The sequence below is a fragment of the Styela clava genome, chromosome 6, assembly GCF_964204865.1.
Source record: "Styela clava chromosome 6, kaStyClav1.hap1.2, whole genome shotgun sequence".
Taxonomy (NCBI): domain Eukaryota; kingdom Metazoa; phylum Chordata; class Ascidiacea; order Stolidobranchia; family Styelidae; genus Styela; species Styela clava.
The window spans coordinates 14,666,895-14,683,904 of NC_135255.1; the positions used below are offsets into that span (position 1 = coordinate 14,666,895).

At 34.3% G+C, this 17,010-nt stretch overlaps 2 protein-coding genes across 2 annotated transcripts; both read left to right on the plus strand.

The window, feature by feature from the left end:
* Positions 1-1,422: 1,422 nt before the first annotated feature.
* LOC120330775 (splicing factor Cactin-like) lies at positions 1,423-5,348 on the plus strand. Its single transcript, XM_039397690.2, has one exon. It carries the CDS (start codon positions 1,528-1,530, stop codon positions 3,568-3,570), a length of 2,043 nt encoding a protein of 680 aa, XP_039253624.2. The 5' UTR covers positions 1,423-1,527; the 3' UTR covers positions 3,571-5,348.
* Positions 5,315-16,207, plus strand: LOC120330774 (tetratricopeptide repeat protein 12-like). Its single transcript, XM_039397689.2, has 16 exons — positions 5,315-5,468; positions 5,654-5,799; positions 6,431-6,727; positions 7,452-7,584; positions 8,146-8,358; positions 9,903-10,108; positions 10,747-10,871; positions 11,267-11,359; positions 12,014-12,077; positions 12,444-12,578; positions 13,143-13,319; positions 13,878-13,988; positions 14,326-14,425; positions 14,516-14,613; positions 15,350-15,501; positions 15,948-16,207. The coding sequence occupies exons 1-16, from the start codon at positions 5,402-5,404 to the stop codon at positions 16,015-16,017; spliced, it is 2,187 nt and encodes a 728-aa protein (XP_039253623.2). The 5' UTR covers positions 5,315-5,401; the 3' UTR covers positions 16,018-16,207.
* Positions 16,208-17,010: the final 803 nt, after the last annotated feature.

The following is a 17,010-nucleotide window of genomic DNA, read 5'->3' on the forward strand; positions in this document are numbered from 1 at the left end:
AAAATGAGTATATAGTCGCAAAAGATTAGATCATATATTGTATACAGAGATGTGTCATATTTCAATACATGTCTGCACAATTTGAACAAATGTTCAATTGTCAGGATACTAGCCATGTTCATGATACGGTGGTGAACGGAATAGCCTACTTATATTTTCTTGTTTTTATCGAGGGTTGTAGTTGGCCACCATAGTGAGCTATTCGTCAGCATCTTTTTCTAGCCCCATTTGCGAGTGCCACCACGTTAAAAGAGCTGGTTGAGTGAAAAAAAAGTCTCCCGTCCGTTTGCCTCGGCTTAAGAAATGAGATTTTGCGGGTTGGACCACCTACTCTTCAAAATGAAATGAAAAAAAAAAGCATTTTTCTGTTTCATACGTAGAAATTTTTCAGACTCTCAAGACTTAAACCCCGCTTACGGTCGAAACTTAGAACCTCCTTTTAAAAATTCGCGGCTAAGCCCCTGAATTTGCGATAACAATCAATCCATGAACGTTTTTGCATCGTCGCTGATCAGTCTCGCGAACATGCGAGTGTGCTCCCAGTTCTCAAATTTTAAATTTCGGCGCTCAGTATTTCCATAGTTCGGACAGCAAAATAGTACGGGCTGGTAATTTTATTACTTTATATTGTGTTATCTACGATAAAAAGCCAGAAAAACGAAGTTTTAGATAACGGTAATGATACACGGTACCGATACGGTATAGATACCGCATACCGGTACGGTATAGATACCGCATACCGGTACTGATGTCTGGATGTAGACTTTCTATATACCGGTACCGCAAGATTAAATAGGATTTTCATATTTATCCAGGGGGAGAGGAAAACCGATATGACAGCTTAAACTGCCTCTTGGCCGTGGAAATGCACGATATAATGAGCTGGTAAATTACTTGTGTAAAAACAGAACAATGTACATTTTTATAACAAAATGGCAAATGCTGAAATGGGTGTATCAAAAACGGAAATAAAAATCATGTGTAATTAATTCGCTGGTGAAGTATAAGTACAGAAGTAAAAGTTTATTTCGACTCCGTAATCAGCATAACAATACATTTGACAGATAAAAACAAATAAATAAAAACTGATTATGAAATCAGGGGAGCAAACGAAACCTTAGATAAGGTTCATAACGTACAAAATATAAGATGGAAGGTTTTGCCAAGAGGAAGTGGTACGAACCGGTACGTGTTTACTCACCTAAAATTATTAAGTTATTTCACAATTAAATTTATCTCACAAGATTCGAACTCTGGTGCGATGGCTAGAATATTCCTACTGCTTACCACAATGTGCAACGCTGCTGCACTTTTGTATGTGAGCCTGCCAGTGCAGCAGTGGCAGTTCAATTCTTTAGACTTCTCTAACATATTACAGTATTAATTCTCCCCATACAGTTCTAGTTTAAATGTTTTGCGAAATAAATTGTGCCATAACCAGTGCTAAAAATAAATACAATGCAATGAATATTTTTGTGCTTGACAGAATATACATACATTGCATATTTTTATATTACTCCCGACAAGATGGGTAAATCAAAATATAATACAGAAAAGAAACACCGCAGAGAAAGGTCCAGTAGTCGGGAACAACGTCGAGACAAAGAACGTGGTTATAAAAAGAAGAAGTCTAAATCACGAAAACGATCACGGTCATTGTCCCATTCATCATCAATTTCCAGGAGCCCCTCTGGGTCTGACCGCTCCAGAGATGGAGATAAAAAAGAAAAAGAATTTAGTTTGGAAAAAGAAAAGAGAAGAATAAAAGAGGAGAAAAAAATGCAGAAAGAAATTAGGAAAGCTCTTGAAACTCCAGAAGAAAAACGAGAGAGAAGAATCGCTAAAAAAGAAGAAAAAGAGAGGAAAAGAAGAGAGAAAATGGGATGGGACAAAGAATACATGGGATATACCAATACAGACAATCCATTCGGTGACAGCAAGTTGCTGGACACTTTTGTTTGGCATAAGAAACTTGATCAACAAGGTCTAAAAAATCTATCTGTAATAGAGAAAAAGAAAATCATGCATCAAAAACAAGATGTAAACAAAGTCGAGCTTGCAAAAGTCAAGCAACAACGATTGGAACGAGAACGTGAGCGAAATCAACGCGATGAAGAAATGGAAATTATTCAAAGAGAAAAAGAAGCGGATCATTTTAAAGTTTGGGAAGAACAAGAAGATAAGTTCCACCTGGAACAAGCGAAGCTTCGGTCCCGTATTAGAATAAAGGATGGCAGAGCTAAGCCAATTGATTTACTAGCAAAATATGCCAGTAGTGCAGAAAATATGGATGATCTATCTGGAATAGAAATGCAGGAACCATATACATATCTAAATGGCTTAACTATTTTTGATCTTGAAGATTTGCTTGCTGATATTAAAATATATATGGAATTGGAACAAAGTAAAAATATAGATTTCTGGCGTGATATGACTGTAATAACCGAAGAAGAACTCCAAAAATTGAAACGAATTGCTGTGAAAGAGCAGGAACAAAGTACAAGTGGAATACAAGCTCGGGAATCTCGTAGAGAAGGTGTCAATAGAGCTGTGGCGGACGATGTAGCGAATATTTTTCACAGCAAAAGTCATTCTCAATTAGTTGCTTTACACAAGAGTATGACAGAACGAATAAAAGCTGGTGGCTCCAGTCTTGATGTTGGGTATTGGGAATCCCTTTTGTCACAGCTAAAAGCATACATGGCAAAAGCAAGACTCAGAGATAGCCATCAAGAATTGTTGAAAAGTAAATTATATAAACTTAAACTGGATCAACTTGGAGCAGATGCTGTTGAAAATACTTTGTTCCCTATTAAGCCAGAAACTGATCCTGAAGCTGGAAAAGCAGAGGAAGAAGAAGATGACAGTGAAAAGGAAGAAGAGAAACAAGAGGAAACGATGACGGAAGAAGATTGGGAGAACAGATTTATGGATGACTACGAAGCAGGGGGATTCAGTCCAAAACTTCTAAGATCTGGGGACATTCCACCTGACACTATTATTATTGATGCTGCAGAAGCAGCTCTCACATTAGAAGGCAGAAGAAAACTTTTGAAAAAGACTGGAGATGCATCGACAGGAACTGAGGATGCTTTTGTTCGTCACGTTAAGGAAGGAATGGATAATGCTGCAGATGAAGATGAAGCGGGAGCTACATTTGCAGTTGAGGCTCAAATATCTCAGCAGGTTTATTTATGGGCAGACAAATATCGGCCCAGGAAACCAAGGTTTTTCAACCGTGTTCACACCGGGTTTGAATGGAACAAATACAATCAAACCCATTATGATTTTGATAATCCACCACCTAAAATCGTTCAAGGATACAAATTTAACATCTTTTATCCTGATTTGATAAATAAAAGTGAAGCCCCGACGTACACAATCACTCCAACTGGAGACAAAGACTTTGCTATTTTACGTTTTTCTTCTGGCCCTCCATATGAAGATATAGCCTTTAAAATAGTAAATCGGGAATGGGAATATTCCCACAAACATGGCTTCCGTTGCCAATTCATAAATAGTATCTTCCAATTGTGGTTTCATTTTAAAAGATACAGATATCGTCGATAATATTTGTTTTCTGACTTTGGAAATTATTCATTGTCAATCATGGGATTATAAAATTCGACTAATTATGGTTTTACAATTCCACGAGAATCGTAAATGGTCCAGCTATGTTGTATTTTCAGGGAGATCCACTTTAAATCTTTTTTTTTCAAAAATTGATTGTGTACCTCATACGCCGGTGTGCCCAATGTATGGATCAGGAAGTGCTTTATGCTTCATCATTGCCTATAGACTATAGCAGGGCTACTCAACTATTTTCAACAAAGGTCCGTTTAGAAAACGAAAAAGAATTTGTTATAAAATTTTTTCGATGATTTATTCAAGTAAAACCAATCTCCAATATGTTATTTGGAAATGTACAGTTAATTCTGTAAATTTTTCAGATCATGATTTTCTTGTAATGTGAATAGAATTTGTTCAAAAAATCGCAAAGTTCATTACAACTTATTTGGTCATCACTACATTTTCTGTGAGAATGTAATAAACTGAATTATCTCTGTTCATTCCAAGAAGTTTGATGTTTTCATTCCAAGTGACCTTATTAAGCAGCGGTTCCCAAACTATGGGAGCGACCCACCGGTGGGTTGCAAAAGGAATCTTAGTGGGTCGTGAAAAGATGTAGGAAGCTTTGGTTAAATATACTGGTTATTATGATCGATGGCGACTTGAATACGTAAATCTTCAAAAAAAACAAAAGAAATTAAATTGAATTTAAATTATAATCTGTGAAAGTTTCCTTTTTACGATCTTCTCAAAAGAACAAAAATTTGCTGCACAAAGAATGACCATGTGGATTTTTTACGCATAGCAGTTTTGTACACTGTACAGCACTCTTACCGTGTTTCCCCGAAATTCAGACAGGATTTAGATATATTTTCTTTTGAAGAATAACACTATGTTTTTTTTGGAAGAGATCTTTTATATTCATTTATCAAAAATAAAATTACATTGTAGAAAATCACAAGATTTTCTACTAAACATTATATGAAAACCGACATCCATTGTTTTTATTTGTATTTCCTATACAAAAATCAAGTGACAAATATCATAATTGTGATATCACATAATCTTGAATAGTGGTGTGACCTTCACCTTACCTCAGGCCAATGAACTTTTTTTCCCCCACACATTGGTGTGGTTTAATTAAAATCATTTTGAAAATTCAAATTATTATCTTATTTTCAGGCCAGGTCTTCATTTCAAGGAAACACGGTAGTTTGTGATGATTAGCCATTGCTTTGTTCTGTGTTATGTCATAAAAAAACAAAATTAAATTAAAGTTAAGTGGGTCGCCATAAGCTGTGGTAATAAATAGTGGGTCCCAACTCTAAAAAGTTTGGGAACCACTGACATAGAGCGTTTTTCAGTTCATTTTGGATTAGTTCAATTTCCAAAAATTTCTATCATTCTGCAATTCTGTCCTGTTTGATGATACAACACTGCCATAGTAATGCATCTCCATCTCAAATATCATTATTTAAGCATATTTGATCAGGTCCAGGGTGACCCAAAAACAGAACCCATGAATATTGTAACTACCGTATACTTCGAAAATAGAGAAAATTTATTTAATATGATTGTAACTATAAGTTTCAGTAATCTTGTATGCTTTGCACAAAAGTTATGCTCTATCTAAAATATGTTCCAAATGGCCGAGGTTCTGTTTTTTGGGACCTGTACCATCGCAGCTCAATTCATTAGGCATTATTACATTCATACCAAGAAACGTTGCACCGTTTATTTTTTGAGGTTTTCTAATATTTGATATTGTTTATTTCTAGTCTTTGGACTAATGTATTTTGATGATTGCTTTGTGACATAGAAATAAACAAATATGAATTTGAACAACAATTCAGAGTTCAAAGATTTGGAGAAATTTTTGGCAAAAGTTGATGATGTGGGTGAGTTGTTGGTCTCTGTCTTGCCTTACATAGAAGTCGGGTAATTTGATAAGTTATCGTTAATAAACTGGATGCGTATGCTATATCCTAGTAACTGTGTGCGTGCAAGGGGATGATTACTTGTCTAGATGTTGGTATAAAGCCGTGAAACAGTACAAAATATTCAAGTTATCTCCTATTTTCAGAAAGTATTGTCAAAGGCTTCACATCAAAAGATGCAGATAAACAAAGTAATGCAATGACGAAAGCAGATGAACTTTTGAACAAAGAATCTTCAACAGGATTCAACAAAACCATCATCAATAAGGATGCGTATAAAAATGAACATCCGGTATGTTGGACAAAACTATAAGATGTTTTATAGTACTGAATGTTAGAACCCACTAATTTGCATTACCTATATTCGTATCCCTCGAAGATTTGCAGATTGAAATTTTTTGTTGGATGAATTATGTGAGACTAGCAAAATTTATGCGTGATGGTTTATGCGCGTTGATTTTTTTTTTTTGCAAAAAATCTTTGAGCAAACCAATTCTGCTGCAAATCCCCATTTTCTACAGACACTCAAACCAATTTGCCTGATATTTTTATTTATCCTAACCCATAACAACATGTCAACAAATTTTGTCTGCTAACAAGTGCTATGCGTAATATCAACCATTTTCCAAAAAAGTTCTCTTTTGAAACTGCCCTTGGTTTATGTAACTGCTGGTCTTTGAGGGCTTCATTCAGTGTTCTGTGTCCATGACGATGCATCTGTAAGAACTAACAGGTCGATTACGCTACCGACATGCATAGGTATTTTTCGTTCATGTCATTTGGGTATGCTTTTTTGTTGCCTTCCTTTACCTCTACGAAAAAATATGAAATTGCCATCCATCTGCTGATAGGTTGTGATTATTTTCAATAATGTTTACTTATGGACATGGTAAAATTATTGTTCACATTTTTGTGTTTATCAGAATGGAGGAATACATGCAGGACCAACCATGTCTCAGGACCAATTCCTCAACGCTTTGGAAGCTGATGCAAATACGAGAGCACAAGCTAGAAGAGAGAGGCATAAGAAAGCGAATGAAATAAAAATGAAGGCAAATGATGCTTTCAAAAATGAAGAATACAAAACCGCACTATCATTGTATAGTGAAGCTATAACCGTTGCAAAGGATCTTACTCCGTTATATACAAATCGTGCGATGACTCATATCAAACTTCAACAATATGATGAGTCGATAGCTGACTGCGAAATGGCTCTTCGGGTTAGTATAATTAAGTGTTTTTCAAAAAGATTTACTTCTAAGAAAAAGATTTTTTAATGTTTCATAATTTTCGAAATACATTTTCTCGTACTTTTTTTATACAAGGCTTTTTCACATCTTTCGCTCTGAACAAGGCTTGAACAAGCAGCCAATGATATCTAACAATATGTAAGAAGCATTATTTGGGAGGTGTCTCACAGTGGCATATCTTCATTTATTTATTATTTCCCGAGTGTAGGAGGGAGGGGGGGGGGGATATGTGATTTGAAGTCTGATGCATAGTTAATCATAATGCTTTACACTAGTCCAGTGGTTCCCAACCAACCACCTATTTTGAAACTCTTTATTTCTCCCTCACTTTGCATAAAAACTTCAATCTTCAGAGTATTGGATTCTGCCGTTGTCCTGCCTTTGTACAATTCAAGTAGTTTATAATCTGTGTATAAATAAGTATTATAGTGATAATGAAGAACTAAAGAATATTAGTGATACTACAGCAAATATTAAGCGGAATCCCTCCCCAAGAATAACAAAATTCTTTCATGACGAGGAATTCCCATCGGATTGGAAAGCGCTGCACTAGGCCATTGCGTCGCCGGTAAATGTTGAAACCTTACTTTACGAATTACACTGTCGTAACTGGTATCAAGTTTACCACTTTGCAAATTATTTTTTGTTATCTGCCCATTTAATCCTCAGTAATGATAACATCAAATTTTAATAGGTGGAATCAACCTGGATCAAGGCCTATGTTGTCAAAGGAAATGCATTAAAATTGCAAAAGAAATATCCGGAAGCAATCGAAACGTATAAAGAAATACTAACGCATAATAAAGACAAAATGAAATTGGTTCAAGGTAATGAAATAAAAAAATTAATATCATGCATTATTTAAATTATATTCATTAAAATTGCATTAATAATATATCAACTGGGGAATCATCATTTATCGTACATAATTTATTATGTTTTCATCTCACTTTTTCTTCGGTTTAAATTGCTGTTTTCTTGCGCTCTGAATCATTTGGTAGAGTTGTGTTGTTCCAGGGGGAAGGCTGTAAGACATTGTTTTGATAAAGATGAATCGTTTCGAAGTTATAGAATCTGATGAAGGTGGGATTTTGGAAAAAATATAAATTTGATCAAAATTCCAAAGAATGGCTTTCGAAGAAATTAACTCCAGTAAAGTTTGTCATTAATGTGTCATTCTGTGATATAGAATTTTAGTAAAATTTGGCAAATTGTAATATTACTGAATAGGGAACCAAAATGAAATAACCTGTTCATACCCAGCATATCATCTGTTCGAATATGGCACTCTCAAAAATGGTTAAGCTCTTTTTTCGATCGAATTTTAAGGTTGGGAAAAATTATATTTCGTCCCATTCTTGGATGTATTTCTTACTTTTTTTTTCCAGATTATGTCAGTCAAGCTGAGGAAGAGCAAAGGGTTGAAGAACTAGAACAAAAAGCAAAGAAGAGCATCGAAGAAAATGTTCCGGCTGCTGAAGGTGTTGCCAAGTTAATTCATACCATTGGTACAAGGCTTGAAATCAAACATGAGTCTGAAGAAAATATGTTTAGATATTATGCTGGAGGTTTCAGAATGTTGTCTGCACAGTTAAAAGATGGTGAGATGTTCTTTAAGTTTGTTTATTTGGTTATTTTTTATTCAACATTTTTTTTTATTTGGGTTGACTATCAAGAAATTAAAGACTATTTGTTGCTAAGATTTATATATTTATCCTGACGGAGAGGAAAGTCAATAAGACGACTTACTGGGTTTTGTCAACCAGTTACCTGTTTTAGATGCATGGACTTGATGGTGGAGAAGGCCGTAACCGACCAGCGGCCATGTGAACCATTCTGTGGCGACTGTGAGTCCAGCAATCTTTTCTTACATAATTATCCTGCACAGGATTCGAACCTGGGAACTTTGCTTTTGTACAGTTTAGGTAGTTGCGATGATTTGTGCATAAATAAGTTATTAGCAAATACAAAGCAAAATTTCACTTCCCGAATAACAAAAATCCAATCTACGGGAGAAATACTCCCTGGTTGGAAAACTTTATTTTATAGCAGTGGTTCTCAACCAGGAGTCCGCGGACCCCCGGTGGTCCGCAAAGCATTTCCAGGAGGTCCGCGATCAAATTAAGATTTTAGGAAATTATTTGCAGTTTAATAACATTTTTTTTTTGTAATTCGCTCGAACAATTGCTGCCTATGACAATGTGACAATAGACTACAAAAGCTATTTTGATTTATCTCCCATAAACCTTTTGTCACAAATACGAGTTATGACATCACAATGATAAATACGAGAACGCAGCTACAGTGATTTCAAGGGCATGTGGTCACTGGTCACGTTCTCATTTGAATCGAAGTAGCTAGTTGTCTCTACAGCCAGTGTGTAACAAAGGAGATTGTGTTGCTTTCTAAAACCTAACCAGCATGGCTAAATCAAAAAAGTACTCGGAAAGTTATCTTGAAATGGTGTGTCCTCAGTGTCAGAGGGTGGCAAGGAAAAACCGCAATGCCTTTTATGTTGTGTTATACTCAGCACCTTTCTCACAAATCACTTTCTCGGTTTTGGTGCGCCATTTTGCTGTCTTACCCAAAAGTCTCAATGGAAGCATTACGTGTTATTGTTTCATTCGCCTCCACTTACCTTTGTGAAAATGGATTTTCTGCTCTCGTTCATATCAAATCCAAGGCTCGTAACCAACTAAACGTCGAAGACGATATGCGTCTATCGTTATCAAAACACGACCACATATTTCAAGACTTGCTTCTGATATGCAACAGCAGAAATCCCATTGAGTGTAATCGATTTGACAAAATAAATAAAATGTCCGCTAGTTTGGTGTAATTTTTGACTTGGTTGAATCTGTATGGAACATTAGGTTGCTGTTTAAGCTATAAACTAAATTTCAAATAAAAAAAACTTTTGAGGGGTTCGCGACTGCTTTGAGAGCACCAGAACGGTCCGCAAAGACAAAAAGGTTGAGAACCACAGCTTTATAAGATGTTTATAGGTGACATTAATTCCACTTTGTGCAAGTTTTGAGTAATTTTAATCATATTTGACTTGCTTGAAACTAGGCTTCGAACAACTTTTTATTGAATGAGTTATTATGTTTCAAAATATTTTACTATTTTGTTTTATAAATTTCAGATAACTCCAGGACGATATTCCGGACAGAAGGTGGATTCAAGATACTTGCAGCAAAACCATATTTGCGAAAAACACTCCTGGGGAAAGCTTTCGCTTACGGTCAACAATCTGATTTTGCGTGTTCTGTACTTCACACAATACAATCTGCATGTTCAAAATGCCCAGAGAATACAACTGCATTTCTTCAAGAACAATTAATGTCCGAGGTAAGGTGTTGATGACTGAATTTTCAGATAAATGGAGAAGTTTTATAATAGACTTAAATTCAGATAATTGTGATTATTGCTTTTGTGATATTAATTTAATCTATGTGTTACAATTTTCGTTTGTTTTCCAATTTCTGACAACAAACAAATGAGTTAATCATGCAAAGACTAATTTTTCTTGTGACTGATACAGATGGCAGAATTTAGAGAATCTTTGAAAATTCGTTTTTATCCCCAATGTTCTTCTAAAAATCTAAAATGTAGTCAATATGGTCATCGATTATCTGTCCTGGTCCATGAACGGCTACAGTTTTATTTAGGTTATAGATAATCAGCAATCATTTTTTTTTAGTTTTATTTTATGCTTTAGTCAATAGAAATCCAATTATCGAATCATCAGTGTTAAGTGTATATGTTTCTCAGAAATAATATATTAACAAAGTTTGTATCAATAAAATTGAGACATATTTCACCATGGAATCCACCAAGCTGAAACATGACCTTGACATGGACTGGTAACTGGACGAGAGGCCGTGGTTTCCCATAATTTTTAGGTCTCATTGATTTTCATCTCCTTCGAGATAAATGTGAAAATCCTTATTTCTCTAGTCTCTAAATTTTTTTCTTTTTGTCTATAGATGATGATGAACTTGATGGAAAGTGACGACAAGCAGGTGAAACGTGCAGCTATATGTTGTTTCATCGAGTTTGCATCAAATGATAAAATGATCGACACTGTGTTGGATATCTTCAAAGCTACCTGGTAATTTCTTTTATAATGTTTCTCAGACACAAATGGGTCGTTTTGTCACTTCATATTTTTCTTCTCATTGCTGTGTAAAATTGCTTTTCTCTATTTAACTTTGACATTTTCAGTGGTTAAAGATTGTTGTTGTCGCTAAAAGTCTTATTTACTTTCTGTGGACACTATAACCTCTATGAATTTCATTTTGATGAGTCGATGACACCATCAAAATAAAAAATTGTCGTGGTTTTGTGATTGTGAGTGCATTTCAAGAATATCAGGCTGAAGACTACCGGTACTGTAAGATTTGATGCTACTCTGTTTTGGTCGCATATATTTGAGCATCTCTCTCTTGTTTTGATTGGAATCAATTTTAGAGTAATAATATTCTAACTAGTTTGGCTACTTTTCAGGTTAACAGCAAATCTTCTAAGCAAAGACACAACCAAGTTGAAGTTATTAGATGAAGGGATTTTGTGCCTAAATCGATATTCTGAGAATAAAAGGTTGCTTTGCTAGTTTTATTTTTTTATCACTTGTATTCATATTTCGTGTTCATGATTTTTTCGACATTGCTTTTTTGTAAAAAGTTCTTACGTCTGTGAAAAATTCGCTCATTCCTACAACTAATATATTTTAAAATTTGAGTACTTGAAAGATAGGAAAAGATACTAAAAGGCTATTACTATTTCTTTTCTATGAATTTTATGGAGCCCGATGTATAATTCATGGGTTTACTTTCATATTACCATATATTTGAAACAATTGCTTATGACGTTGAGTCATTTCTTCTATTATTTTACTGACATTGAGGTGGCCATATTAAAACATCATGTCCATATACCGTATTTTATGTACCATAAGGCGAACCAATTTATAAGGCGCACTGTGGATAAATTGCATAGATTGGGTTTTTATAAGGTGCATCGGGTTTAAGTGTACACAATAAGGCATGAAGCACTACCTGATACACACATTAGGCGCACCGGCTTATAAGGTACACAATTGATTTTTAAGAAAAAGGGGATTTAAAGCGCGTCTTATGGTCCGTTAAATACAGTATTCGGACACTGGCTCTCTCGTTTTTAATGAATTTTGTAAAAAAATTTCAGCTTTTATACTGAATAATACTCAATATCATTTCCAATGTTCACTTACAGGTTTCGACAAGATGTTGTGCCAGAATTCGATGCATTGGTGCTTCAAGTTTTCAAAAAGTTTATTGTAAGTTAATACGACTCTATTATACCATCATTTAAATAAATTAACAATTTGGACTTTATAATTAAGTTTTTTCACGAATTATTTCACTGATTATAGCACTATTTTGAATCAAGTATTATTTGCTTCATGGTATTCTACGTAAATCACGAAATGGTAATGATAATTTGATTTAACTAAATTCTTCGAACATACATGTGATGTGGTCATATTACAGGCATTCAAATTATTATAATAATAGCATAATTTCGGATTTCAATGAATATATCTCCAAAATACTGTGAACTTTTTATTTTACTCTCAAATTTTTCGCTCTCTTATAAATAAGAGACAACATGAAGTCTGAAGATAATACATTTATTTCAACAGGATGAAATAGCTCATAATCAAAGGAAAGAAATACCAAAATGTATTCAATGTTTATGTACGTTTGCAAAAAATAAAATGATATGTCAACAAGTATCATCTAATGATGCTTTCTGGGAAAGTCTACTTTCATGTATTGTAAGTGTATTTGATTATTCCTTATCAGTAAGATGTCATTGGTACATTACGAAAAAAAAAATTTTGTTTAAGTCACTTTTTGTAGTATAATGAAATATTTACATATCAACTCAGAAACTTACAAATATAAACATAATATTACATATCAGTTTTTGTCAAATTTAGTGATTTTATTAGAAACTAATTTAATTATGTGGAAATTTTTGCACGAAACGGTTTATTTTTACGAGGTGGAGATATGTCATACAACTGGGTCTGACAAGACAAGTCCTGCTCGTTCCTGTTATAATTTTTATCAGTTATGTGGATGCACTATATTTTGAGATCGTTGCATAGCATTATTGCTGCCGATTTTAATTGTTACTGTCAATCTCTTTATAAATATGTTATTATGTGTAATATAAAACATAGGAACTTTTGCAACATCATGGTTGTACTTTCTTGCATATATGTTTTTTAATATTATATTTCTTACCATTACGAGACGAATAAACATACATAATATACGTCAAACATATTTGAGATCATTTGTAGAATAAGTCATTTCTCTTTTTGTTTTTATAGGATCGATGTATACATGTTATGGAACCCAGTTCATACAGAGATGATATTCTATCAAAAATGATGGATATTACAGAGATGCTATTGCTTCATTCCAATGATTCTACAAGTAAAATTTCACCAAGATTAGCAGTTTGTATTCAACCTCTCCTCAATCATGGAAAAGAACATCTTGTAGTGGTAATGCTTATCTTTCTCTTATTTCTGAAATTTTAGTTCAAACTTGAGCTGTATTTGAAACCACATTTAATAACTTTCAAAGTAATGTATTTGAGTAAAACTCATAAATTTGTGACACAAAAAAGAACTGTTTAGAGATGCACTTATAGATTTTTTGTCTCTCGTTTCCACATCTTGACCCTATAACAATCTCATCGACAAGAAGCCTTTAATTAACAAGGAGCAACTAATTATGAAGCATCGTGCTTGTCTGGTTTCAAGCTTGAATTTTGTGTGGGATAATTATTTGCAAGAGGATTGCTGGACTCACAGTTGTGGGTGGTTCACATAACCGCTGTTTGTTTGCGTCTTCCTCCACCATCCTTTCCTTTCCCTCAGACATGAAAATCCGAGATCATATCTCATAGATAGCCAACTTCATGAAAAACCAAGTTGAAAATAGCATGGTTTAGGTGGAATTGATGGGCCACGTTGGACATTTCCTTCAATGACTTTTTCATACTTTTTTTTGGTTTTTTTTTTGGTATTCGTCCACAATTGATTTATAATAATATTCAGAAAACCATGACTGTTATTACGAGATGTTTGGAACGTTCAAAGGAAGCTGTGAAAAGTTTTCAGTCGTCTTCTGGATTGGTCTTCATTAAAAAGATTTACAAATCTATGAAGGTAAAAAGGTTTCACAGTTATTGAACATGACCTATGGATGGATTTGTTGTGTTGTTGTTGAGTTTTTCTTCTCTTCCTTGTTGTTATTGTGGAAAAACCAACTACATTTTTTCAACTACTGGGCGAATGGTTTAAAATTTTCAATGGTCAGGTTGTTGTTGTTGCTAGCTGTTTTCAGGATACTAATTTTATCTATTTTGAAAATATTTGTGGGCTCTATGACATGAAAAAAAAATTTAAAGTGCACCTTCTGTCCTGTGAAATACAGTGCTTGAAAATTTATTGATTGATTTGCATCTAATTAAATTGACTTTACTTATCTTTTCATCTGTTGCAGAGTGAAGACATTATTATGAGAACATATGCATTGAAGATCATGTGTCACTGTGGACAGACTGATCCCACTCTCCTCAAAAATGTACCAAAATTTGATAAAAGTATGTTTATTGATGTTTTTGCTTCTATTTTCACTTACCGTATATATGTGTATAAACAAAATTAAAAATTATATATTTATGTTTTATCAGGATATAATGCCATCAGAAAAATTCTGAGTTTGGAAGAAAATGAAGCTGATGTCATGAATCAGGGAATGGCTGCACTTTTATTAGGATGTTTGTCACAGGTAGGGTATATTGACTATAGCTGAATAAAAAGTTTGTTATATATACCATATTTTATGGAACATTAGGAGCGCTGTTAATAAATTGCTTAGATTGGGTTTTTATTCATACATAACGGCACACCGGGCTATAAGACGCAGCAGTTTTTAAGAGGTTATATACGGCGGTGTGTATGTTAAACAATAGGAGCAGTACTGGTTTTGAATGTAGGCAATAAGGCATATAGCACTAGCTTATCCAGACGTTAGGCACACCAGCTTATAAAGCACTCGATTAACTTTTGTCAAAAAAATAGGGTTTAATATCTGATATTCTGATATCAGAATCCATATCTGATTTCAGAACATTGTTTTCATCGCTGAGTTTTTTCAGCTTGTCCGCTTCGTTAGTTTTCTATTTGAATGTCAGCAAGCAGATCAAAACTGGAAATGAACAACACAGACGAACCAATGACATTTCTGTTTTTATTGTTTTAGATGTGATCGACCGGAAAATATATTGATTTATGTCACTTTCCACTTCAACTTGCCCCCATTTAGAATGTATTCCATATTCAAAATTATTTTCTCACAATGTATTCGGAATAGTGAAATATTTGGTTTTGGGCCGACCCTGCTTCCAGCCTAAGCAAACACTGCCATAGCTAAAGCGAATTTTCAGCAAATGAGGTTACCATTAACTTTAATCGTAGCTTGTAATCAGTATATCTGATCTTGAAATCTAATTTTAAATCGATAGTTACCTGGTGGAATGGATCCTTTGGTTGATTACAAAGAGGAAGCCTCCAATGTTGTTAAACACATGTTGGAATTGTGCAGATATTCAAAAAATAACAATACAAGATACAACTGTGTCATTGCTCTCGGAAAAATGGCAAGCAATGATGGAAGGTATGGCTACAAACAAGTAGAGGAAACAATAATTTTATTTTGTGTAGTTCTCTTTAATAATGTATACATGGGAAGAAGTTTAGGTCATGGGATCAACTGATAGATTTTTTTGATTTGGTCAATGTTTTTTCTCTGTTCATAAACCCTACCTCTGCATACTAGTTTTATTAGGTGTAATCATCATTATTGGGATTAAAGCTAGTTCATGCATCTGAAACAAATTACTGGCTAACTAATTCAATACCTGTCATGGACTGGTAACTGGGAGAGAGGCATTGGTTTGCCATATCATTAAGCCATCCTATTACCTTTCCTCTCCCCCGGTTTTAATATGTAAATCCTATCCTATTCAAGACTTGTAAATGGTATCAACTTGATTGAATTATGTACACTTGTGATAAGTTGAACTAAATTATTGAAGTTAATATCTGAACTTTGTTTTACAGGATACTTGGGGAAGTTCGAAGATTTGATGGAATCAACATATTGTCCAAAAATAAGCCACCCCATGTTTAGTGATTTTTGATATTGTGTGTTATTAATTTTTTACTTCAAATATTTATTTTAGTACAATGTTTTGTGTAGTGTTTTTTAGTTTTATACTTGTGTACGTTTGGTACTTAATATTTGTGATGTAGTGTCACTGTATAATTCTGTATTTAAAATCAAATTGTTCCACAAAATATAGATTCTATTTCAGTTTCTACATCAATGTTCAGACGTTGGTATTGGTTTGATAGAGGAACAGGGTAGATAAATTTTATGAATCATTCGTGTTGCTTCGCAGAGGCCTGAGTGCATGACCTTAACCTCGTCCATCATATTTATGTTGTTGTGTTGTATATGAAACATGATCCTTCCTCGTTGGTTGGGCACAGAAATTGGCACGGCATTGGATGGGGGTTCGTCAAAACTAAGATTCACAAATCAGGATGCGCGGTGCAAAAAGTTCGAGAAACTCTGCGTTAGAGCAACGATTCCCAATTGAGGAGGAATTTTGATTTTCTATATTAAATTGTATTTGGTGTAGTTTAACAAATATTATTTAGTATTATTGTGATACGTACTCATGGATATTTTATAAAACTAAGCAAACTGTGCAAAAGCCAGAGCACAGACTAACTAGCTAAAGATTGAACAAATACAAATGAAGAGATCGAAAAAAAAAAAAATTATTGAAAAAGGTTGGGAACCACTGCACTATGACAGTTCAGTTTTGGTATTAAGTGAGCCAGTCTCACCTAAACTTATCCTACCTTACGATTCTCTCATTCAAATTTGTTCGTAATTCTAAATAAGGCCATTATGGTGGAATGATAAACAAGAGTCAGTTACTCAAGTGAGCACCTCAAGCTCCACAAAGTTTTCATGGCGCTCCCGAAGTCTGCGCATCAAAAGAGTGCACAACCTGAACGATGCCTGGTACACATACTATGTTCAGGAAGTGCGCCATCTTGGTGCACATACTTCTGGAGGTTCGTTAGTTGCAAACGAAAATCTTGAATCTCG

What these genes read in the sequence shown, in the direction of transcription:
- LOC120330775 (XM_039397690.2), top strand. Translation starts at nt 1,528, where the DNA reads ATGGGTAAATCAAAATATAATACAGAAAAGAAACACCGCAGAGAAAGG.
- LOC120330774 (XM_039397689.2), top strand. Translation starts at nt 5,402, where the DNA reads ATGAATTTGAACAACAATTCAGAGTTCAAAGATTTGGAGAAATTTTTG. An exon ending in CAAAATGAAATTGGTTCAAG is followed by an intron (nt 7,585 to 8,145) that starts GTAATGAAATAA and finishes TTTTTTTTCCAG; the next exon opens with ATTATGTCAGTCAAGCTGAG. An exon ending in ATGGCAAGCAATGATGGAAG is followed by an intron (nt 15,502 to 15,947) that starts GTATGGCTACAA and finishes TTTGTTTTACAG; the next exon opens with GATACTTGGGGAAGTTCGAA.